Source organism: Oncorhynchus masou, chromosome 15, assembly GCF_036934945.1.
Source record: "Oncorhynchus masou masou isolate Uvic2021 chromosome 15, UVic_Omas_1.1, whole genome shotgun sequence".
NCBI classification, from domain to species: Eukaryota; Metazoa; Chordata; class Actinopteri; order Salmoniformes; family Salmonidae; genus Oncorhynchus; species Oncorhynchus masou.
This window is the reverse complement of record NC_088226.1, coordinates 50,334,418-50,359,729: the sequence shown is the minus strand read 5'-3', so window position 1 is coordinate 50,359,729 and position 25,312 is coordinate 50,334,418. Positions and strand designations below refer to the sequence as shown.

The 25,312-nt window shown below is 42.7% G+C and overlaps 1 protein-coding gene across 7 annotated transcripts; it reads left to right on the top strand.

Moving 5' to 3' along the window:
• The first annotated feature begins 1,063 nt into the window (after positions 1-1,063).
• Positions 1,064-24,943, top strand: LOC135556389 (protein ECT2-like). Of its 7 annotated transcripts, none has more exons than XM_064989558.1 (26): positions 1,064-1,244; positions 5,273-5,431; positions 5,580-5,659; positions 6,272-6,367; positions 7,027-7,209; positions 7,880-7,969; positions 8,101-8,208; positions 10,296-10,369; positions 10,511-10,641; positions 10,793-10,908; positions 11,278-11,340; positions 12,084-12,309; positions 13,298-13,422; positions 14,395-14,514; positions 14,628-14,696; positions 14,779-14,889; positions 15,135-15,231; positions 15,519-15,600; positions 15,744-15,822; positions 17,274-17,393; positions 18,162-18,300; positions 19,458-19,612; positions 20,364-20,471; positions 21,376-21,516; positions 22,186-22,534; positions 23,953-24,034. In XM_064989558.1, exons 2-25 carry the CDS (start codon positions 5,302-5,304, stop codon positions 22,519-22,521), a joined length of 2,979 nt encoding a protein of 992 aa, XP_064845630.1. In that variant the 5' UTR covers positions 1,064-1,244; positions 5,273-5,301; the 3' UTR covers positions 22,522-22,534; positions 23,953-24,034. The 7 variants fall into 7 exon arrangements, with proteins under 7 accessions (XP_064845630.1, XP_064845631.1, XP_064845629.1 ...); XM_064989559.1 differs by having other exon boundaries at positions 5,269-5,431; positions 10,514-10,641; XM_064989557.1 differs by having other exon boundaries at positions 5,269-5,431.
• The last annotated feature ends 369 nt before the right edge of the window (positions 24,944-25,312 follow it).

Below are 25,312 nucleotides of genomic sequence, written 5' to 3'. Positions count from 1 at the left end.
GTATAAATGTGAAGCATCCACTTGGCGTTTCCACTCACTACCAAATATGAGAAACCATTGGCCGGCAGTGGGAGAAGATGGATTTTGGCTGACATTCTGCTACATTTATCATCGATTAAACATTTGATCTCAATACAGTTTTCTGTTTCCAAAACTAGAATATGTTATGAACAGAGTGGGCTAAGAAAACTCTACCCTTTGCCAAAGTTTAAAACATAGCGTTATTTACGAGTGCACTTCACAGAGGCATTTCCATAACGGAAATATGCAGATATATGCTATAACGGGCCAATGGGATCTCGCTAGCTTGTGCTTGGTCCTGCCCAGATCCTTTCTAGTTCTGCCCACTATGACTCATTTGTACCCATTGGAAACTACATTGATTTCGTTATAAAAAAATCATCGGCCTGGTCTGTGTAGTGTCTTCGCAAGCATTCCCTGAAGACTCGCGATGTTGCAGCTCTGGATTTAGAAACTTTGTGAACAAACTGTGCACCCACATGGATTAACTCTTAAATTGGGTTAAATCAAGGTTTCCGTTGACGACTATCCATAATACGTTTTAAATCAAGGTTTATCTATTAATCTTGTTGCACCACATTTTAAAATCCTTCCTCTAATCTAAGTTTAGTTTTCACTTTAAACCTATATTAATTTAAACCATGTTAGCGCAACCCAACCTCAGTGACGACAACAGGGAAATGCAGATGTAGGCCTGTACTACAGGTATTCTGTCTTGAAGCCTTGCCTGTGTTTGAGAAAGTTGATTTCCCGGTAAACTTCGTAGAAAGTGGATTTACCTAAATTAACTTGCCCATGTTTAATGATGGCATTCTATAATAGAAGCGGACCATACATTTGAAGAATATCTGGTAAAGTTGTGTATAACTTCGTAGCCAACCCTGTGGCCACGGAGCGCCTATACCCTGCACAGTGCCAGTGGGCATTGTAGTTTGAATCCACGAGCCAATCAGTAGCCGAGCAGTGCTTATTCAGCAGGCTTTCCCATTCTTGTCCAATGAGATTACAGACGCCTTGTTTGCCTTGCTTTTTGAATTCGGATTGAGGGAGTTGACAGATTTATCCACGCGCAAATATATATATTTACTTTTTAGAGACGGCAATAACCTACAGATAGTTAAGTGTCAATTTATTTAGCCAGCTGCTAGCTAGCTAGCTGAACTGGTCGACTAGCCAGTTTACCACTCACCTGCGAATATTTGTTGTTAATTCCGAAGGTTTATGTAAGTCTTAACATTTGTTTATTTTCCAGCAACCATGTTTATTAAGTACTGTAGTTAGTTAGCTAACTAAATTCGTTAGTGTGCAAGCTGACGTTAGTTAGTGTTTCATTTAATTAGTTGACGTTATTAACAACACGTTGTATAGGGTAATGTACAGTCGCTAACGTTTAGCCAGTCTGGTTCGTTTTTGTTAAACAACCAGTTAGTTAGTCTTTGACGAGGGTTTTCACTGTACGTTAGTGCAGTCATAAATACACTTGCATTTGTGTTGTTTTGCTAGTTAACAATTACACAGTTAATCAGATGTTGCTAACTGGGGTCGGACTCTGTTACGTTAACGTTGTTACGTCATGTTTGTAAAATAGTTTTCTGGAAATGTTTCTTAAATGCATTGGTTTTCAATGGCATGACAATTTTGTCGTTAGAACTGAAATTCTATAAAGATGTGTGATATAACATATGGTGCAAGTGGTATATACATCTGAAATTAAGTCATATTTTGACAGAAATAGCTATGTTTATCAACTTGACCAATCCATATTTTAGTATTTGGCTATCAAAAACATTTCTATGTATGGAGAACATCCAACTTCCTTTTTAGTAATATATTTTTTCTTTCTGAACTTGGAGAGAGAACCTCTTATTTTACTTTACCGTAAGATTAATAGCAGTATTCTGAGACCATAAGCCATTTTTTATTTGTGTATTCTTTTGATGTATAGGGGGGGTCATCATCAAAGTTATTATTTGAAGTATTTGGTTGTCTGTATGTGCAGAATGTTACCTTTCCCAAATCCCCGACTTGTCTACCATGTCTCAGTTTGGCACCCCCTTTAAGCCCAATGTTTCCTTTTTGCAACACTTCCAAAACTACCTCAATACAAACATCAAAATGAAAATAAACAGTCTGGGAGAATTGAAAATTCCAAAAACAATGAAGTTAGCAGTATTGATTTTGAAATTGCTACTTTTAGCATAATAATTGTCCATGGCAAGAACATCTGTCTGTGCACGTGAGCAAGGCACTTAACCCTAATTGCGCCTATAAGTCGCTCTGAATAAGAGAGTCTGGTAAATTACTAAACATTTTTTTATATATATAATACAGGATGCAATTTTAGAGACATTGTATTTTTGCAACCGTGGGTCTCACAGGGTTAAAGGGGAATGTCTAAATGTTATGACTTAATATTTATCTCCAGCACCACCTCAACATACAAGTTGAGGAAGTTTAAATACACCTTAGAAAATACATTTAAACTCATTTTTTTTTTAAATGAAGTTTTTTTTAAATTTATTTTTTTACAATTCCTGACATTTATTCCTAGTAAAAATGACCTGTCTAGGTCAGTTAGGATCACCACTTTATTTTAAGAATGTGAAATGTCAGAATTTAATTTTACTAGGCAAGTCAGTTAAGAACAAATTCTTATTTTCAATGACGGCCTAGGAACAGTGGGTTAACTGCCTGTTCAGGGGCAGAACGACAGATTTGTACCTGGTCAGCTTGGGGATTCGAACTTGCAACCTTTCGGTTACTAGTCCAACACTCTAACCACTAGGCTACAGCTTTTTTTTATTTCCTCACATTCCCAATGGGTCAGAAGTTTACATACACTCAATTAGTATTTGGTAGCGTTGTCTTTAAATTCTTTAACCTGGTTGTGGAAGGCTACCTGAAATGTTGTCCTTTAGCGATTTTTGCCACAACTTTGGAAGTATGCATGGGGTCATTGTCCATTTGCGACCAAGCTTTAACTTTCTGACTGATGTTGCTTCAAAATATCCACCAAATTTTCCTACATCATGATGCCATCTATTTTATGAAGCGCACTAGTCCCTCCTGCAGCAAAGCACCCCCACAACATGATGCTGCCATCCACGTGCTTCATGTTTGGGGTGGTGGTGTTCAGCTTGCAAGCATCCCTTTTTCCTCCAAACATAACAATGGTCATTATGGCCAAACAGTTCTATTTTTGTTTCATCAGACCAGAGGACATTTCTCCAAAAAGTACAATCTTTGTCACCATGTGCAGTTGCAAACAGTAGTCTGGCTTTTTTTATGGTGGTTTTGAAGCAGTGGCTTCTTCTTTGCTGAGCGGCCTTTCAGGTTATGTCGATATAGGACTTGTTTTACTTTGGATATAGATACTTTTGTATCTGTTTCCTCCAGCATCTTCACAAGGTCCTTTGCTGCTGTTCTGGGTTTGATTTGTACTTTTCGCACCAAAGTATGTTCATCTCTAGGAGACAGAACACATCTTCTCCCTGAGCGGTATGATGGCTGCGTGGTCCCATGGTGTTTATACTTGCGTACTATTGTTTGTACAGATGAACGTGTTACCTTCAGGCGTTTGGAAATTGCTCCCAATGATGAACAAGACTTGTGGAGGAGGTCTTGGCTGATTTCTTTGGATTTTTCCATGATGCCAAGCAAAGAGGCACTGAGTTTGAAGGTAGTCCTTGAAATACATCCACAGGTACACCTCAAATTGACTCAAATTATGTCAATTAGCATATCAGAAGCTTTTAAAGCCATGACACAATTTTCTGGAATTTTCCAATCTGTATAAAGGCAGTCAACTTAGTGTTTGTACACTTCTGACTCACTGGAATTGTGATACAATGAGTTATAAGTGAAATAATCTGTCTAAACAATTGTTGGAAAAAAGACTTGTCATGCACAAAGTAGATGTCCTAAACGATGTCCTATAGTTTGTTAACAAGAAATTTGTGGAGGGGTTGAAAACAAGTTTTAAGGACTCCAACCTCTAAGCGTATGTAAATTTCCGACTTCAACTGTATGTGAAAATTGGCTGTTTCTGTTTTGTAGTAAAAAAAAAAAATGTATTTCCAATGACGACATAAACCAGTTAGTAGGCAATGCCTACTCATAATTGGTTAAAATCACAAAACATACTTTTTTACTACAATCCTAGAAATGTGCCATTTTCACATGTTCATGTTGCGGTGGTGCTGGAAATGGTGAATATAAAGTTGAGCATTTTTTGAATTTCCCTTTTTAAGGACGCAGAAAATGACTGTACCTGTATAGCAGGGTGTGTCCAACGTTGGACAGTATGCCCATAATCAGAAAAGTTTCTAATTAGAAGGTCCTTGAATGCATCACTGAGCTTTGACCAATAAATAATCGAATCCAATTGTTAGACACTACCACTCCGTGTTTTCCCTATATTCGTTGCCGCCACTCCAAAATATATCATTACATTTAAAAAAAAACTTAAACCAGATATAAATTGTAGAAAAGATAATGGAGTTTTGTTTTAATAAAATAATATTTGAAGTCTAGCAATCACTAAAATAAAACTGGACAGTCGAGGCAAATCTCCCCCACTTGACTTTATGTTTGGGTCACTCAGATAGCAAAAGAACACCACATAAGCCATGGCAAAATGTGTAGAATTGCAGGATATTAGCTTTAAAACAGCAAGAGGTTTCTGAGGCCAAGAGGACAGGCTCAAATTTTAGTTGCAGACTGCGGCATTGGCCACGCCCCCCGCGCTAACTTTGTCACCACTGAAGTAAAAACATTTTTTTATATATAATTCATAGGGGAAATGCTAAACATGAATGTCAATGTTTGGTCACACATGCTTCATTCTACTTCTCGTCTGCGATAGCATGGTGCCCATATTGCAAGGCTGATTAGCTAAAACAGACAGGTGTACGCTCAAAGCGAACATACCACATGGAATTCATGTTTGGAATTTATTTGGGAGGAAGGTGGTTGCGTCTAAGCGACATTTACCGCAACCTACTAATTACAGCCATATACCAATTACGGATATACATTCAATCGTGGTTTAAGTATCACCAGGCAGAGGCACATATTGGCAAATAACTCGCAAGGTGGGAAGCCAATATGTTATAAGACCCAAATTCCACTTGGGTATAAAATGGGCTACACACATTTTTATTTTCATCATTTCTATTCCAAGTGGTTTGGCATTTGACACCTCACTCTCTCCTCAAGCTCTGACTTTACTAACTTTTGATTGTTTAGACAGGATTGTGCCACCACCCGTGTCACACTTCCATGGCTGACAGCAGCATAGTTACTTTGGGGATGGCTCGGAGCCTGCTGGTGGACTCCTCTGTGTATGACTCCAGGATGGCTGAGACTACTAAGGATGTATTCCTGGGTTTGGGCTCCGAAGACATGGAAGGCAAGAGTTTCACCCTTCTCTCAATCAGTGTGATATTAACTGCTTTTTACCTGAGGCTGTCACTCAAAACAGGAAGGATTTCATTTTATGATTGCTTTCACATTACCTTTGAGATTCACTGTGCCCTTGGTCCTCTATTCCCTTGTAGAGATGCTACCTCGGGTCGAAACCAGAGTTGTTCTTGTAGGAGAAGCTGGAAAAAATGGAGCACTTGTCAAAGCACTGCAGGTACCGTGCCCTAATGGTTTGAGCCCAGTTGTATGGGCTGTCATTGTGGAAGCATCATTGCATTATGATTTGTTGCGTGTGATTGTTTTCATTTTGTTTTTTAATAATGAGTACAGTGAGTATACAAAACATTAGGAACACCTGCTCTTTCCTTGACATACACTGACCAGGTGAATCCAGTTGAAAGCTATGATTCCTTATTGATGCCACCAATTAAATCAGTGTAGATGAAGGGGTGGAGACAGGTTAACTTTGTCTGTGAATGTGAAGCTACGGCACAGGGCTCAACTGTAGGAATAAAACGGGTTCACTCTTGCGACTGAGAAGCTTTTCGATCTGAAGGCTTCTTTAAATGATCTATTTTGTGTTCCAATCTGTAGTAGTGGCACATTCGCTGACAGCTTAATCAGAGGGGGAAGTCTGCTGAGTGATTTGAGAAAAAATGTTGACCTGCTGCTTTCAACTTTATTAATTTAGCAGAACTTTCCCCCGAGATAGCGTTTGACATTTGTTTGAAGTTCTTGCCTTCTGGGTTGCAATGACACAGGCCCGTTGTTCAGATAATTTGTCAGTTTGGTGTCGCCAGCTTGAGGTCAATGCTTCATTTTACAGGCCGTCAGAATAATGGAAGTCCCAGTGGTTAAGATTAGAGGAGGAGAACCGGGCGCTGAGACTGGAGAGAAATTGATAAAATCTATAGTCAATATGGTAGGTCTTTTTGCGGACTTGGATTGTGTTGCATGCTTTAATCCATCAAGGGGGGTCTCTTTGCATGGGCAATCTCAAGGTGATTGGTGTGTAGCTGCAGCAGTGTCCTCACAATTACTGGTAAATGTCACAGATTTATACTGTTAACACCTGGTGTCCAAGCTTAGATGTCTCTAACAAAATGATCTAACACGTTCACACTGTTTATTCCTCTAATGCTTTGTCTTCTGATGTATGGTGTCAATAATTCTGTGGGAATTGTGTATTTTATGAATACGGTTTACAGGTATCATACATAATTTCTCTCTTCAGCTCAATGATCTCTGATTTATATAGGCTGTGTTATTGATTCAATTTCTGCTCGACTGAATTTAGTGAGTTAAATCGAATCAAAATAACACCCTCAGAGTGAGCACTGGAAATTGTTTCATGCGGCATTGAGCAATGTCATGGTGAGCATCGGTCTGTCTCTTTGCAAATTAATGAACGGGTTTCAAGTACCTGAACTTCAATGTTTACCGTTTGCTCTAAACTCACCTACTTTAAATGTATCACTCATATTGCAATATAATATCATGATTATCAAATTACTCCTTTGATATGAAAGGGCTGCTTGTGTGTCCCTACTCACATTAACAGCAACCTTTTTTAATCCACAGGATATCAACGTGCCTTGCATAAAGACCGACAATGTCAAAGAGTTTGGCGATGGAGAAAACACAGAGTTTGAGACGGTGTTCGTGCTCAAAGACTTTGCCTCTCCTGACTACATCTATCTTTACAAACATGACAACCGGATCGTGGGCCCCCCGGTTGTTCTCCGCTGTGCGAGACGAGAGGAGGTAAGGACAGGAGCAAATCACTCCTGAAATATACTCACTCACTCTGGGATGGCACTCGCAGTGCTCAGCTGTGGATCATTCCTCGCCGGTTCAACATATGAGGTTTTGACTGTTATGGTGCAATTTAGCATCTACCTGCAATGGGAGATGAAGTAAAACATGGCAGAAAAGGTGTGCTTTCAAGTTTTAAATAGATTTATATGATGGGTTTTGATTGTTCCCGTGAACCCTGAGAAATGCATCACTGTTGTCTGGGTCTAAGCAGAGCACCTGCTCAACTCAGTCAGATTACTGGGGAAGATGAACACACCCTTGGCCACAGATCACTGCAAACCTCACCAGTCACCTCTCCAAGATTAATGTAGATCTATGAAGGAATGCATCACAACTCTAAAAACTGAAAAGATTTAAAAATATGGCCGTCCGTATTCAGAATGAGAAATGATCTCTGCATCTATCCCCTTATCTACAGAGCCTGGTAACTTGGAGATCAACAGAACACGCACATACTTACAAATGCGGTGGCCTTTCATACAGCTTTGCTACTGACCAGTAAAGACCCCCCCCCCCCCCAAATGTACTTGATAAAAGCAGTGGAGGAAATGATGCATGAGCAATGTTACCAATATCCGAGATTTATAAGAACCATATTGTTTGTTGTTTCCCACAGCCCCTGCCGTTTTCCTCTCGTCCTCTATACTCTACCACCATGCTCAACTTGTCGCTGTGTTTCACCGGTTTCCGCAACAAAGAGGAAGTTGTAAGTGGAATGTGTTCAAGTTGACGTTGTCATTATTTGTAGCACTACCAACATGTCGGTTTTGTTTGCTTTTTAATGCTAAGAGATATGTATTGGTGCCAAATGTCACTCACTGCCTTTAACCCCTGCAGAAAAACCTGGTGAATCTGGTGCATCACATGGGAGGCACCATTCGGAAGGACTTTAGCACTAAAGTCACCCATCTCATTGCATACTCCACTCATGGCGAGAAATACAAGGTTTGTAAAACACCCCTAACATTTCCTCCTGTCTGGAAGAGCTCATGTATAGACCTAATCCATGTGATTTATTTTCTTCCCCACATGACATTTCATTTGCTGACTGAAGTTTTTGTTTTATTGATTCTCAGTGGTTCTGTTCGCTTTTCTCCACCCTATCTTTTTCTGAGTTGAAAGCTCAACTTGTTTAGATGTTTTGCTCCAGCACTTTAAACAGGAAAGTAGCCTAGCTCTCTTAACAGACATATTGAGACATTTTACATTGGAAAGTGAGTACTTAATAGAGTACAAGAATGAGATCCGTTTCAATACACTATGCCTTTTTTCATCCCTGGCTTTTGAAGGAGCTTTTTACCTCTTGCAGTACCTGGCACACAGCCTACAGCTGTTGTAAAAGAGGGCCAAACACCTCAATCCTCTTTTTTTAAAGAGTAGTTTCTGTACCATACTGGGCATAAGAGGCTGCTGAGGGGCTGGAACAGAGCAAATAGAATGGCATCAAACTCATGGAAACCATGTGTTTGATATATTTGATACCATTCAACTCATTCCTCTGAATGACAAGCCATACACAAGCCCCCCAATTATCCTGTGGTACCTGGGTATATCGTATTGCCGGCAGTGCACACAAGGGCCTCTTTCTTTCCTGACGTAAAAAAACTAAATAATGCACAAATGTAGGCAGCATGGATCTTGATCCAGAAGGGGATTGTCTCTGCTTTAACCAAGAGGCTGGATCTTGCAAGTTAGCCACTTAGTTCGCAAACCAAATGCATAGCAGAAGCCCTGATCTGAAGATCACTTTCTAAGATGTGCCAAATAAATTGACTTCTAGTTATAAACCGTTGCACCCACCCACCGAGCTTTAGGGAGCCCCCACAAAAAACCGTACTCTTTTTTTCATAATACCCCAGTATGTGGTATATACTAGAGGTTTACCGATTATGATTTTTCAACGCCGATACCGATTTATTGGAGGACCAAAAAAAGAGGCTACAGATTAATCAAACTTTTGTTTTTGTTTTTTTGAATAATGACAATTACAACAATACTGAATGAACACTTATTTTAACTTAATATAATACATCATTGAAATCAAGTGCTGTTTGAATGAATGCTTACAAGCCTGCTGGTGCCTACCATCGCTCAGTCAGACTGCTCTATCAAATCATAGACTTAGTTATAACATAATAACACACAGAAATACGAGCCTTAGGTCATTAATATGGTCGAATCCGGAAACTAATCTCGAAAATAAAACGTTTATTCTTTCAGTGAAATACGGAACCGTTTGGTATTTTATCTAACGGGCGGCATCCCTAAGTCTAAATATTGCTGTTACGTTGCACAACCTTCAATGTTATGCCATAATTTACGTACAATTCTGGCAAATTAGTTGGCAATGAGCCAGGCGGCCCAAACGGTTGCATATACCCTGACTCTGTGTGCAATGAACACGAGAAGTGACACAATTTCACCTGGGTAATATTGCCTGCTAACCTTTCTTTTAGCTAAATATGCGGGTTTAAAAATATATATACTTCTGTGCATTGATTTTAACAAAGGCATTGGTGTTTATGGTTAGGTACACGTTGGAGCAACAACCGTCCTTTTTCGCGAATGTGCACCGCATCGATTATATGCAATGCAGGACACGCTAGATAAACTAGTAATATCATCAACCATGTGTAGTTATAACTAGTGTTTATGATTGATTGTTTTTTATAAGATAAGTTTAATGCTAGCTAGCAACTTACCTTTGCTTCTTACTGCATTCGCGTAACAGGCAGGTGGTTAGAGCGTTGGACTAGTTAACTGTAAGGTTGCAAGATTGAATCCCTGAGCTGACAAGGTAAAAATCTGTCGTTCTGCCACTGAACAGGCAGTTAACCCACCGTTCCTAGGTCGTCATTGAAAATAAGAATGTGTTCTTAACTGACTTGCCTCATTAAATAAAGTTGTAAATAAAAAAAATTGGCGTCCAAAAATACAGATTTCCGATTGTTATGAAAACTTGAAATCGGCCCTAATTAATCCTCCAGTATATACGGTATACCTCCTAATATGACATACCTCTCTGTGTCTAGCTTGCTGTGTGTATGGGAACACCCATCCTCACCCCAACTTGGATCCATAAGGCCTGGGAGCATAGAGAGGATGTGTAAGTATCTCCTCACGCTACAGACAATGGCCAAAGCCAACTGCATGCCCAGTTCTCATTGTGGTCTTCACATTCATGTCTGTACATCACTGTATACTATTATGTACATGTATGAGGGCTGACAACCACAGGTTCTTACAGTAGTTTCCATGCTGGAGATGAAGAGTTCCGCACCGAATTCAAAGTTCCCCCCTTTCAAGACTGTGTGCTGAGCTTCCTGGGCTTCTCAGATGAAGAGAAGACCAACATGGAGGAAAGGACAATCAAACACGGTATTAGCCTGAGGTCTTACATTTTCAGTATTTATTTTTTGTTCCTTCATATGTTATATCTAGGCTTTACAAAAGCTACTCTGCAAGCACATTATCCTCCCTTCTATTATGGAGTACTTTTGGAGTTTCTAAAACTTTGTGTTTCTCCAAGGTGGCAGCCACCTGGAGGTTGGTGATCAGAAGTGCACTCACATGGTGGTGGAGGAAAACGCTGTCAAGGAGCTGCCATTCGTACCATCAAAGAGACTGTATGTTGTCAAGCAGGAGGTGAGCACTTCGATGTAGTAGGTGTCAGCTTACATCACCGTACTGGCGGTAGGCAGACAAACAAACATTTCCCAGGTCAACAGTATGTTTGACTGAAGCATAACACCTGAAATTCATGTGCCTCAAATTCATGAATTTTCTAATACATTGTCAAGTCTGGGAAAATGAGCCTTGTTGTTTTCTTCTAAGGATTATGTCAAATACGTATTTCTATTTAATGTATTTGGCTGTATTGATTGATAAACTTTTGCCTCACTTGGATGTTCAATATTTTATTTTCCTTTCGACTAGACAAGTCATTTGAGCAGAGATAGTGAGCACTGGTGTTCCCCACCTTGTATCAATACTATTTTTCTTTGCTTGTTCAAGTGGTTCTGGGGAACGATACAGATGGATGCCCGAGCAGGAGAGTCCATGTACTTCTATCAGAAGGTAAGTTTTGTCTGTCAGTCAATCTGATTCATCCTCCCAATGCCCCTACACAAACCTCTATACAGTGGAATGGACACTGCTAAGATTCTATAAACTGTGTCACGCACATCCTCAAGATTATCCCTCTCTGGAAGGAGTTTGGGAAATAAAATACAAACATGTTTCACATACAAACTTTATGTCCAAATCAAAAAAGCTCCCCCAAAAATAGGATGATCCCTGTGATAGAATGTTTACTTGATTGGCAATGCTCTGCATTTTTTTCAAAGTCCATGTCTGGATTGTAAGAGAATGCATTCTTGGAAAGCATGTTAACGTTTTAATCAAACTTATATAAATCTGAGTATTCACAATAATCATAGTATTGTGCGCTTGCAAACCAGTGGAGGCTGCTGAGGGGAGAACAGCACATAATAATGGCCCGAACGGAGCAAATGGAATTGCATCAAACACCTGGAAACCATGTATTCGATACCGTGCCACTGATTTGACACTTATAAGTGTAATTGCTTTGCATGTGCAAACAGATGATAAACTAGGTGAAATTATGGCTTCACAAATCTCATCACAATTCTGAACCTTTCCCCTGCAGAGCTTAATCGAGCATCTGACCAAAATACGTGAGAAACCAGAACTAAATTATCAGAGATGACTTTCCACCACAGTGCCATCCTTTTTTCTTTTTACACACATTTTTCTCCATACACCCTCATCTGACATGCCCATGTTTCTCCTACTCTCAGATGGACAGTCCTGTGCTAAAGAAGGCTGTGTCCCTGCTGTCCCTCAACACACCCAACAGTAACCGGAAGAGGAGGCGTCTGCGGGAAACCCTGGCCCAGCTCACCAAGGAGACTGAGATCTCCCCTTTCCCTCCACCCCGCAAGAGGCCTTCTGCCGAACACTCCATGTCCATGGGCTCTCTGCTGGACATCTCCAACACCCCCGAGACCTGCAAGGCCTTGGCAGGTGAGAGAGGAGCCACAGTCACTCATCAGCCACACACGTCATGTCACAGGGCTGGTAACACTGGGTGTTAGTTAGCCTGTCAACAGTGGTTAATAAGCGCCTCTGACCTCGTTAAAATTAATGCAGGCAAAAACAGACAGGGATTATAGCATCATTAGTGTCTCATGTCAGCTGAAATCAGAGCCTTGTCATAGACTAAGGAGGCGGTCACTGCTTGTTGCAGGGGGAGGCAGGAAGAACCAGCACTCTCTGCTATTCTGTTTGAACTCCCCCCAAAGAGACTGAACACCCTGTCTTTCAGAGCACAGTATAGAGAGCAGCAGGCGTAGGAGGTGCTGTGCTGAGGCCAACAGGCAGAGGAGGATGAGTGCCAGGGAGATGAGTAGGGGGACAAAGAGTGGCCCTTCCACTGCACTAGCACTACCACCCCTCAGCAGGAAGCAGACACCCCAGAGGCCCCCATGGGCCCTCAGGACAGGGAGTGTGTCCTTAGCCAGCCCAGTCCCCGGCCACAGAGACTGGGGAGGGTTCGTGGAGGGACTCATCACAGGAGTCAGTCTGTCTCAGCGAATGCCAGGAGATGAAGGGTCACTCAGTTGAACTGTCACTGTGGGGAAATACGATTTGGTATGATATTAGAAATTATATAAGAACTGTCTAGATGATCAAAGTGGTGCAAGAATAGTAGGTTGAGCCTTAAAGCCTGCAGAGTTGACTGGAGAGTTGAGGATGAAATTATATGAAGGAATGGGATTATATGAAATACATTTAGTTGCATTCTGGAACCATTCTCACTAGCTAAGATAAAAGCCCCAAGTCTTCTGCAGAGTAGCGTTCACTTTGCATGTCAGAATCTCAATTTTCTAAACTCCGAGACACCCAGGAAGACAAAATAAGTTCAGAAGTTGTGGGTAGTCAAAAGAAAACATGTTTTTCCCCACTGTCTCAATCAATATTCACCTCTTGACGATCCCTGGCTCTCTTCCAGAACATTCCCGGCCCTTGAAGAGCTCTACACCTGCTGTCCTGAAGCAGTCGGCTAGATGGCAGGTCTCCAAGGAGTTGTACCAGACAGAGAGCAACTATGTGGATATTCTCACCACAGTCTTGCAGGTTTGTCGCTGCTGCTGTGGATGTTGGGCTCACTTAGCACCACCGGGGCTGCTAGGGTCCTAATCAGGCTGTCCCACTGGTGCCTGAGTCCAGTGACCAGTGGGGGAGAAAATGAATAGGATTGTGTGCATCAGGACTGTCAGCCAGCCAGGCTCCCACTCACACTGCAGAGCTCTCTGCTGCTCATCGACCCAAACCTCAGGCCTGTCCTTGTCTCATCGCTCCTATTCTCACATCTCCCTCCTTTGCTCGCTACAGCATTACTATGATACTAGTAGAATGAAGGTGTTCAGCAAACCTCACTACCATATTTCCTGATCGGTGTAGTGTACTCTACTTTTGCACGTACATCACCTTGTTCTCTTTCACCCTGACCCATGCCCACTCACCCCCACTCGTATGCAGTCACCAGTAGTGTCCTCTCTCTGTACCACGCCCACTACACCATGCCAGCCCAGGAGACAGATGGCCAACTTCACATTGGATGGTCTTTAACACTGACTGCTGACCCCATGTCCACTGCCCTCTGAAGTCAGCCCATGAGCTGGCCTGCCAAGAAGTGGGCTTGAATACCAATTATCCCATTATGATTCACACATGTTGGGCGCTTGTTAAAATGTATTTTTATTAGCAAGTAATTCCAGGCCATTTTGAGCCTTTTGATTATACTTTTTACAGGGAAAGCTGAATAGAGCTTTGCTAGATCAGGACTTTTTAATGGGAATCATTTCTTGTAGTTTATTAGGGGACCTACTTTCACTGTTTGAGTTTTCTATGTCTTTGATAAGATGATGGGGAGGCAGGGTGGTCTTTTATAATTAATACTTACCTGCACTCTAAAATGATTTGACTTTCTACTTTTACAAACATTCTCATAGAACTATTCAGTCTGAAATAGTGAGTACTGTATGTATTGATTAAGGGAATAGTGGGCTAAGTCTGAGTCTCACCTGAAACGTCTGTTCCTTTTAGCTGTTCAAAGTCCCCCTGGAAAAGGAAGGCCAAGTTGGTGGACCCATTTTGGCTCCAGAAGAAATCAAGACCATCTTTGGCAGCATCCCAGAGATCTTCGACGTACACACCAGGATAAAGGTGGGCACTTCTCTCCTTGAAATATTCCAAGATGACCTGAACAAGAGTTTAATCTGCAGTGAAGTCACCTAAAAGCCCTCTGTGTCTCTCTGCTTATTGGGTTGATTTGACAGGCCGATCTGGAGGAGCTGGTCATGGACTGGTCTGAGGACAAGAGTGTCGGGGACATCATTCTCAAATACGTGAGTATAGCAGGCCTTTGTTCAGAATGTTGTATTGAGCCATTTTGGACATTCTCACTCAGTTCCTTTCTCTGTCTGTCAGTCTAAAGACCTGGTGAAGGCTTACCCGCCATTTGTCAACTTTTTTGAGATGAGCAAGGAGACCATAGTGAGGTGTGAGAAGCAGAAGCCAAGGTTCCATGCTTTCCTCAAGGTATGTGACCTCTGAGACGATGTACCTTTGTGTATACATCCACGTGAGTGTAGGTTTAGAAGTTACCATATGCCTCATGCTAAAGGTCATTCATTGCTTGTCTCTATGTACAGTAAACTTGAAGAAAATGTCTCGGTCTGTGTTGTGGATGTGTGTGATTGCCTTTGTGTGTGTAAGTAAGCCGCAACATGTCTGTCAGGTCTCCTCCTGCTCTAACAGCAGTGTGTTTTTTTTTTTGCCTCCAGATCAATCAGGCGAAGCCCGAGTGTGGACGACAGACGCTGGTGGAGCTGCTGATTCGCCCTGTGCAGAGACTGCCTAGCGTCGCCCTTCTCCTCAACGGTAGACTACACCGCACACACACAAACACACTTGACAGCCAAATCTTGAGCAACATGGTACATATGTGGCATGATAGAAGTACTAACTTTATGCATTCTCCTCACCTGCATATGAAGAGAGCGCTTGATTTCCGACTAAAATGTCACTGGAAATACTGATAGATGCTCCTTGCCTTTATCCACAGTTGTGTTATAAATCTGTCGGCCATATCAGTTGTTTGCCCTTCGCTTTTTTCACTGTTCTATCAATTATATATGTCAATGTTCATTGACCCATCTATCTTGCAGATATTAAGAAACACACTGCCTGTAACAACCCTGACAAAATCACTTTGGAGAAGGCAATCGAATCACTCAAGGAAGTTATGACGTGAGTCAACTGTGCACCACCGGCCATGCATGAAGCATTTTGTTGTAATTAAGTTAAAGCCTCATCCATTAGCCATGCATTTACATAAAGTGATTGTAGCATCAGTTGGCTAATGGAATTTATTTGAACCCCCCCTCCCCCAGTCACATAAACGAGGACAAGAGGAAAATAGAGGGACAGAAGCAGATCTTTGATGTCGTCTATGAAGTTGACGGCTGCCCTGTAAGTTGTTTGTGCATTTCTTCACCGGAATGTGGCACGCTTTGTTGAGCCGCCAATCCGTTAATGGCTGTCCTCCAGCACCATAACGGCTAATCCTCTCCCATAATGGCATTAATAGCTGTCCTCAGCACCATAACGACAACGCCTCTCTCTATGCATTAATGGCTGTTCTCCAGCACCATAACGGCTAAGCCTCTCCCATAATGGCGTTAATGGCTGTCCTCAGCAACATAACGGCCAGGCCTCTCCCTATGCGTTAATGGCTGTCCTCCAGCACCATAACGGCCAGGCCTCTCCCTATGCGTTAATGGCTGTCCTCCAGCACCATAACGGCCAGGCCTCTCCCTATGCGTTAATGGCTGTCCTCCAGCACCATAACGGCCAGGCCTCTCCCTATGCGTTAATGGCTGTCCTCAGCAACATAACGGTCAGGCCTCTCCCTATGCGTTAATGGCTGTCCTCCAGCACCATAACGGCCAGGCCTCTCCCTATGCGTTAATGGCTGTCTTCCAGCACCATAACGGCCAGGCCTCTCCCTATGCGTTAATGGCTGTCTTCCAGCACCATAATGGCCAGGCCTCTCCCTATGCGTTAATGGCTGTTCTTCCAGCACCATAATGGCCAGGCCTCTCCCTATGCGTTAATAGCTGTTCTTCAGCACCATAACGGCTAAGCCTCTCCCATAATGGCGTTAATGGCTGTCCTCAGCACCATAACGGCTAAGCCTCTCCCATAATGGTGTTAATGGCTGTCCTCAGCACCATAACGGCTAAACCTCTCCCATAATGGCGTTAATGGCTGTCCTCAGCACCATAACGGCCTGGCCTCTCCCATAATGGCGTTAATGGCTGTCCTCAGCACCATAACGGCCTGGCCTCTCCCTATGTATTCACCCTGATATCCCTATTTATTTTAGCTAATTTCCACAGGATGCATTTTTTGTACTGTTCACTGCGCATTTATAGCTTGTAATTCATGGATTATTGTGCTGGAGTTAACTTGATTGTGTGTCTGTGGAGAGGATTTGTGTAGAGCTGTGTGTATGTGTGAACCGAAGTCCTCTTTTCAGGTGATAATAGTGGAGATGAGTTGGGACTAGAGGGAGTGAATTAGTATACCTTTGGCTCTGGGCTGTGAGTATAGCTCTATTTATCTTGATTTGGATAAGCAGAGCATCCAAATGAATAAACATAGTTTGATGATAGGGTTTTAAAGGAATAATGGGACTGGAAATGGAAATTCCACCATCAGCCGTGCAGTGAAATTACCAATCTGTGGAGTTAGACCCATTAATACCAAATATGCCGCTTTAAATGAGGCCTGTGATTGAATCATGAAGCTCTCTCTGGTGACCGTGTTTGTTTGTTTATTCACGAATGGTTGCTGGATGTCTTTTTGGTTGTGTGATATTCATCCCGTCTTCTCGCTCACTCTCTCTCTCTCCTCCTCAGGCCAACCTGCTCTCGTCCCACCGCAGCCTGGTCCACAGGGTGGAGACCATCGCCCTGGGAGACAAACCCTGTGACCGAGGCGAGCATGTCACACTCTTTCTCTTCAATGACTGTCTTGAGGTAACGCCAACATCAATGAAGTAATACCAACATTGAAAACCTGCTCATCTGACACTCCAGCCAGGCTCAATGATATGCTGAATATTTGAACCCTGGTCAACATTTCACAGTATTGACTAGTGATGGCCCAGACATGGCTTTAGATGTTAGAACTTTACAATACACCCAAAATGCCCTCCAAGTTAATGCCATTGCTCATTTGAGAAAATCTTGCCCGTCCTCTATTTCCCCCCCACATTATGAAATCTTTGGGACTTGAGATGCTAAGAAAATGCAAATTCAGTAGCAAAGAGCCCCACTGGCTGATTATTTATGGGTGTGCAATCTATCGTTGCTGACACAGCTTCTTATCTGGCTCCTAATTAGTGAAGTGTTGCATTAGAATGGGGGTTAGCAATCCAAACCCAGAATGGGTGTGGGCGAGGCGGCCTGATTCAGGAGTGTCAGAGCAGCCTGGTAATGAGCATGGGGAGAGCAGGGGCTGCACTCTTCAATTATTCATTGATTAGCTCCTCTGTATTCAGATCTCCCCTACCCCCAATAGATATCACAATGCCTTCATGGGACAGACCCAACCCCTGCCTCAGCCCCCACACAGGCCAGTGAAACACATGCTAATGACTTGGACCGTTTACCTTTTATAAAAGGCCCTATTGATTTGTCACAGCTTAACCACCACATACATACTTCACTTCACTTCACTTCACTGGAGAGAGAGTTTAGGTAGGGATGGAGGCTTCCATACTTCAACTGTGTCTGTATTTGCAGATTGCCCGGAAGAGACATAAGGTGATCAGCACATTCAGGAGTCCTCTGGGCCAGACGCGACCTGCAGCCCAACTCAAACACATCACCCTCATGCCTCTGTCCCAGATCAGGAGGGTCCTGGACCTGCAGGATACAGAGGGTGTGTGAGCCCCAGACCCTGGCATGTTCTCTACCTACCTACCTACCTACCTACCTACCTACCTACCTACCTACCTATCTATCAAAACCTATACATTTAAATGATGTTCGTCACATACACAGTTTACAGCAGGGATTAAAGGTGTGAAGAAATGCTATGTGCTAGCTCCCTCAATTTTTTTTATTTTTTATTTTACTAGGCAAGTCAGTTAAGAACAAATTCTTATTTTCAATGACGGCCTAGGAACAGTGGGTTAACTGCCTGTTCAGGGGCAGAACGACAGATTTCTACCTTGTCAGCTCGGGGATTCGAACTTGCAACCTTTCGGTTACTAGTCCAACGCAGTACATAAGACAGTAATTATAAAAGTCAAGTAAAAAATGAGAGGTTGTAAACATAGTAATAATGCACTGTATTACACTGTGTTTAGAAATATAAAGTAGGTAGTGTCTTGGTCACGCTGTGGAATACATAGTATATAATAGAACAGCAGAGGTGCGGAAGGTTACGAGTTCAAACCCCCAAACTGACAAGGTACAAATCTGTCGTTCTGCCCCTGAACAGGCAGTTAACCCACTGTTCCCAGGCCGTCATTGAAAATAAGAATTTGTTCTTAACTGACTTGCCTGGTTAAATAAAGATAAAATAAATAAATAAGGTGCAGATCTGTAGGGAGACGGCTAGGGTTAGCTGTTCAGCAGTCTGATGGCCTGCTTACCTACCTACCTCAGTGTTTAACATCCATTACTAAGAAACATGACCACTCCTTGTTTGTGCTTCTTTTGGGTCGATACACATTCCCCGAGCAGGTATATTGCTCCATTCTGTTTTCCCTGTATCGGGAAATGTTATTCATAAGCATACTGGATAGCCTAATATTTGGAGTCAACACTGACTGAAATGGCAGCCCAGACATAATCAAGCAAACATCTCTCCTCTCTCCCACTAGCAGTGACTCCGCTTGTTTGGCCTTGTAATGGAGCTGCTAGGTTTAATTTCACTGTCAATATGTACTATAATTACAACCAGTGTATGTTGATACACCAGAGATGGCTCTCTATGCATCTTAATGAGAAATGGGATGCATGTTTTACCAGCTAGACTATTGACAATTGAGTGGTCCAAACCTCGCTCATTTCTCCTTTTCTCTCTCTTAGATTGCCGTAATGCCTTTGCCCTGGTGGTGCACCCGCCCACGGAACAGGAGAATCTTCTCTTCAGCTTCCAGCTGACCACTGAGGATACGGTGAAGTCAACCTGGCTGAAGATGCTCTGTCGCCACGTAGCCAACACCATCTGTAAGGCTGACGCGGTGAGAGAGGCAGAGTGAGACAGTGGTCCACTGAGCTGCTATAGGCTCGTTGGGTTGGAGGGCTCCTCCTGAGAACACATGTTGCCTGTCTATCTGCTCCTCTCATTAACACAGCCAGACAGGCTGAAGCGACCAAGGCATCCCTCACTGGTCTGGTGTCCTCATGCAGAACATGGTGTATGGACTCTTTAGAGGTTGATGAGGACACGCATGCAATTATTTTGGCCAGTTTTAGTACACTTACATATCACGTTGCGTGAGTGGCCTTTTTGGTCATTTCAATCCTATTAGATTGTCCTCTGTGGTTAAACTGGAAGACAGATTAATGTAATTAGAAGTGGAATTGTACTAGAACTAACACTAAAGACATAGATGGTTTGTTTTATCTCTCCACAGGTCTTTTCACTGATGTAGTATTAGAGCTTGAATGAGGAAGCTAACTAGTAATTGGCTGCCCGGAGACAGACGTGTATTTCCCATCATAATTAAAAACAGGCATAATAAGCTTCGGAGGTGAGCCCAGCCAGTCCCAGCTGTCAGGAGTGAACTGTCCACTAGGTGGCGATGTAAACCTCTACTACAGGCTGGCCTTGCTATCTTAATTGATTCACTGGCTCTCTCCGCACCCTGAATACCAACCAGTGAGCTCCAGCTGCATGTAAAAACAGACAACAGTTTCTCACTCTATGCATTTTGACAGCGAAGCAGAATGCTCTGGAAATGTATTTATACTTGTTTCTATTTTAAACAGGAAGATCTAATTCAGTGCACTGAGCCTGACTCTGTCCAAGTGAGCACAAAGGATATGGACAGCACGCTGAGTAAAGCCTCTAGAGTCATCAAGAAAACTTCAAAGAAGGTAAAATGGGCTCTGAATTAGCCCATATCTCTCCTGTATTCTACACAAGCACATGTTGGATATTGGAAAAGCTGACTGTTAAACAGCTATTTTCAAAATCAAATTTTATTAGTCACATGCGCCGAATACAACCGGTGTAGACCTTACAGTGAACGCTTACTTAAGAGCACCTAACTGACAGTGCAGTTAAAAAAAATTACAGATAAGAATAAGAGATTAAAGTAACAAGTAATTAAAGCAGTAAAAAAAATAACAATATATACAGGGGGGTGCCGGTACAGAGTCAATGTGCGGGGGCACCGGTCAGTTAAGGTAATATGTACATGTAGGTAGAGTTAAAGTGACTATGCATAGATTATAACAGAGAGGGTGTGTGTGTGTGTGGTGGGGGGAGTTAGGGAGTCTTATGGCTTGGGGGTAGAAGCTGTTTAGAAGCCTCTTGGACCTAGAATTGGTGCTCTGGTACCGCTTGCCGTGTGGTAGCAGAGAGATTACTAGGGTGGCTGGAGTCTTTGACCATTTTTAGGGCCTTCCTCTGACACCGCCTGGTATAGAGGTCCTGGATGGCAGGAAGCTTGGCCTCAGTGATGTACTGGGCCGTTCACACTACCCTCTGTAGTGCCTTGCTGTCGGAGTCCAAGCAGTTGCCATACCAGGCAGTGATGCAACCAGTCAGGATGCTCTCTATGGTGCAGCTGTAGAACCTTTTAAGGATCTGAGGAACCATGCCAAATATTTTCAGTCTCCTGAGATGGAATAGGTTTTGTCGTGTCCTCTTCACGACTGTCATGGTGTGCTTGGACCATGTTAGTTTGCTGGTGATGTGGACACCAAGGAACCTGACGCTGTCAACCTGCTCCACTGCAGCCCCGTCGATGAGTGTTTGTGACTGTTTAACCCCCAGGTAACGAGAGCATTTTCCTTCACCAAAACACCCAAACGGGTAATCCAGAGAGCCTTCATGGCCAACAGCACCTCCGACGACAAGAGCCCTGGCCCCAGCTCAGAGAACATGATCCATGTTGGAAGCAGTGCCACCCTGTCAGTAAGTTCATCCATCCATCCATCCATCCATCCATCCATCCATCCATCCACCCACCCGTCTACTTCAAAGGTCCAGGCCTTGAACAAGGTTTGTCTAATCAAGTCGAGGCTAAAGGGGCATAGTGCAAGATAAAAGAGCAATGGCAGAAGAATCTTGAGTCATTTTAGGATTTTGAGATGGGTACTGTAATTGCACCATGTACCCTGTTTTTCTCAGAAAATCAATTTGCAGCGCTCTCCAAAGCATAGTCCTGAAAGGGTTGCGTAATTAGGTGATTGTTGACGTCTAATGGTGAAATTGTTCTGCCAGTGCAAGCCATATTCTTTTTGAAGGAACAGCTTCAGTTTTTCAATTAATGATGACACATGACTGTTTTGAACTTTTCTCCTTTTTTATTCAGTTTGGCTATTTATTTCCATTTCTTCTGACTGCGTCAGTATTGATGACAGGTTTTATTTTATCTCAGTCTTTTTCTGACCTTTTCTGTACTTCCTTTTATTAGAGTGGAAAAGATGAGTCATACAATACTAAATATTTGAAGTAAGGTACTGCACTCAAACTTTGCTATTAAAAAGGGATTTTAAGTGCAACTTGATGCAGTAGTGTGACATGCAGAGTCTGACCTATGAGTTGACAGGGTCTCTCCCATGCTTTGCTCTGTGACTGTAGATGTCCCGCTCCACCTCAACATTCAACCTCAGTGGTTCTACAGCTGCTGCTGTGGTGCAGCGCTCTAACTCCCTGGACCACCCACCCTGTCCCCGCCTCCGTGTTCCCGTCTGTATTCATACCCCAGACCCAACCCCTAGTCCAACCTGCCCTGAGGAGACCCCACTTAAGCCCCAACCCACCCCCACCAGGCCCCCTTACTCTGCCGGCCCCCCTACCTGGAGGGTCCCATCCAAAGGGAGGCTTCCCCCTGGGGCCTGCAGGGACCTGCTGGTCCCCTCCTCTGACCCCCACAAGGCAGGCTGCTTGAGGCCCCGCAAAGAGACCCTCCTATAGGCGGCTGACTGACGTGAGCATCACCATGCTGGGTTTAATACCCCATTTAACTCACTGGGATAGGTGGTGGCTCTCTCACTGACTAACTCCTCATTCCTGGGCTGTGGTGGCTCTCTCTCTTCGGCTCCCTCCTCTTGTCTCTTATCTGCTACACCTCACTCACTCAGCTCCACTAACATCAGCTTGCAGCGCCGGGCAGATGCTTACTTTTAGCTTTTACATAAGCCCTCTCAATTCATTTTGGAATAGGGAGGAGTGTCTTACAGCAGCGGATTATTTGGTTATGATCTATGGCTTCTAAAACAAATATGTTGTGGTGACAGTGATTTACATTTTTCTCCCACTAATTAAATAAATCCAACATTGTGTGCAGCACTATGCTTTAGTGTTTTGATAGACACTCCAGGCCTTTTGACAATCTGTCACTGGGCATTTGTGAAACAGTGGCTTCATGTGTGTCCTGACTCTCTTGTTCTGTATGTCCTCGCTGTGCCACTGCTATTGATCCTACGCCCTCAAATTTAAACCGTAATGTCACCTCAAATCTCATTAACCTGACTGGGCCCTGTCAAAGTGAGAATGTGTTATGGTGGTTATATCAACAAGCAAACGGTGAGAAGGTGCTGGTGCATAAATTGGGTTGCTTTTCAGGCTGGCCTTTACTCTCACTCTGGCTTTAGCCGGCCACAGCTTTACTGAAGGAGGATACATGACCCACACCTGTTTACACTCCTGCGTTCGTTAACACTCCGGTCTCCATAGGGTAGACTCTTAATGAGGGTGAAATATGTATGCATTTTAACCAGCCAGACCTTGTGATTCACCAGAAATCACCCTGCTTTTATGCAGCAGCACCTTTCATGTTGGCCTCCCCAAGTTGCCCCGGTAACATATAATCAAGGTTCCTTTTGAATAGATCTGATTCATCCACAGTAATGAGCAGCACAGGGACAGAGAGGGGAAACTACGTCTTTACAACATGGCAAAATGTTGAATGGTTTTGGAAGTTGGGGGGAGTGTAGTAATATTGTATTGGCATCACTCGCTCGATTAGTTCAATGCCAACATTTGGCTAGGAAGGCAGACTGGCACTGGGGAAAGCTGAATGTAAAAGTAATTAAATGAGACTTCCGTATAAAATGACCCTTTATCCTTCACAATGCACTTCCCACGAGATTGCTTTTGCGGACCACATGACAATCCATCTTTGTGCCGTGGCTTTTAAAGGTCCAACAGGAGTCCCAGCGTGTACATGTGATCAGAAAGCCCTCATGTTGAATGACTTAAGTGCTCACTTGAGCATTTGCTCATCTCTAACCCTTCAGTGTAACTCATTGTCCTTAAACTAACACTCGAGGGGTCGTTTCTGTTTTGGAACCCAATCAATTTCCTAATTTAATTAATGTCCCTGTCCTGTTCTGTTCCCTCCAGGCGACGCACTCTCCCTCCATGGTCAACTTGCCGTCCATGTTTGAGAGGAAGTACCACACGTTCAGTCGCTCCACATCCCACCTGTTCTGATTGACTCTTAGAGGAGAGAAACACGGCAAGCTGTTGTGAACGGTGCACCACTCACTGTAATTCAATTAGCTCACCTCTCGGCAATGTTACTACAGATTGGCACATCCTGTAATTGTTTAATGAACGCAAGTTGTCTGACTTGGAAAATGAAAGATGGATACTCTTGTATTTAGTGTTTGCTTACAATGTTACAAGTTGACCTCATGTCTTAGACAGTTGGGAACATTTGATTAACATGTATAGGTACGATATTTACTGACATATTTTCTGTATTTTTGTCGTGGAGGGATATAATTCAATGAATGATAAGCCAATAAACGTGTTACTTAGTTTTTTGGGGAACACGCCTGTTGGCTTCACTTACTATAGTTTCCAGCTTTTATAAAGCTCTTGAAATGTTTTTACTTTTTGATGATATAAGTGATCAGGATTAGGGGAACAGAAGCTACTGTTTGCTGTTTTGTAAGTGATTGTTTTATGTTGTAAAGTGGGTATGTTTTTCAGGAGGGTCTAAGGGGATGATGTTGCATTACACTACATTTATTTTCCAGAATTATTTTATAAATAGTCTCTATACAAATCCTCTTGCTGTTTATGTGTACATTTGCCTCCCTTTTGTCTGTCATTATCTATAATTGTTCTGATTTACCTCTTGTCATAATTGTCTTCCATAATGTGTATTCCATACACTTACACATGATCCAACGTGAAGCTTATTTCTGGTGGGTTATTCAGTTATAGGATGTTGTTCATGACTTTTCTTACCAACACATGATGAATGGAAAAAATGTATAATTATCTCCCATTCATCTGTATTGAATAGTGACTATTATTATGCAAAGTCACTTTATTATGGTTTGTAATTTAATTGTTTTACTCAATTTTAATAAAAATACCCTATATTGAATGTTGTGGTTTTTTTAGGATTAGAAAAACTAAAATGCATCTCACGTGCAGAGCAAAGTCCTGCTCTATAAACAATGTAAGAGAAACTTCATCCATTTACTTATTCAGTCAGTTACTTCTAATGTATTATGTCCTTGGTGTATTATCCTCCTTACTTAGGGGGGGAAAGTGAAAATCTGAACCATGTAGGCTTCTGCAGAGAAATGCACGGTATTCACTTTGCAAATTACCATGAAGCAATAAATTGCTGCCTGAAATGAATTTGGAAAATGTTAACTGAATGCCATTTGCATCCTTTGACCCCTCTGTTGAAGTGTTGTTCTGAATAGCACACTAAAGCAAGACATGGCAGCAATTTTTATTG

Coding starts and splice junctions, on each gene's coding strand:
- LOC135556389 (XM_064989558.1), top strand. CDS start 5,302: ATGGCTGACAGCAGCATAGTTACTTTGGGGATGGCTCGGAGCCTGCTG. Junction 15,823..17,273: donor ATGAAGTTGACGGCTGCCCT/GTAAGTTGTTTG, acceptor TCTCCTCCTCAG/GCCAACCTGCTCTCGTCCCA. Junction 21,517..22,185: donor GAAGCAGTGCCACCCTGTCA/GTAAGTTCATCC, acceptor CTGTGACTGTAG/ATGTCCCGCTCCACCTCAAC.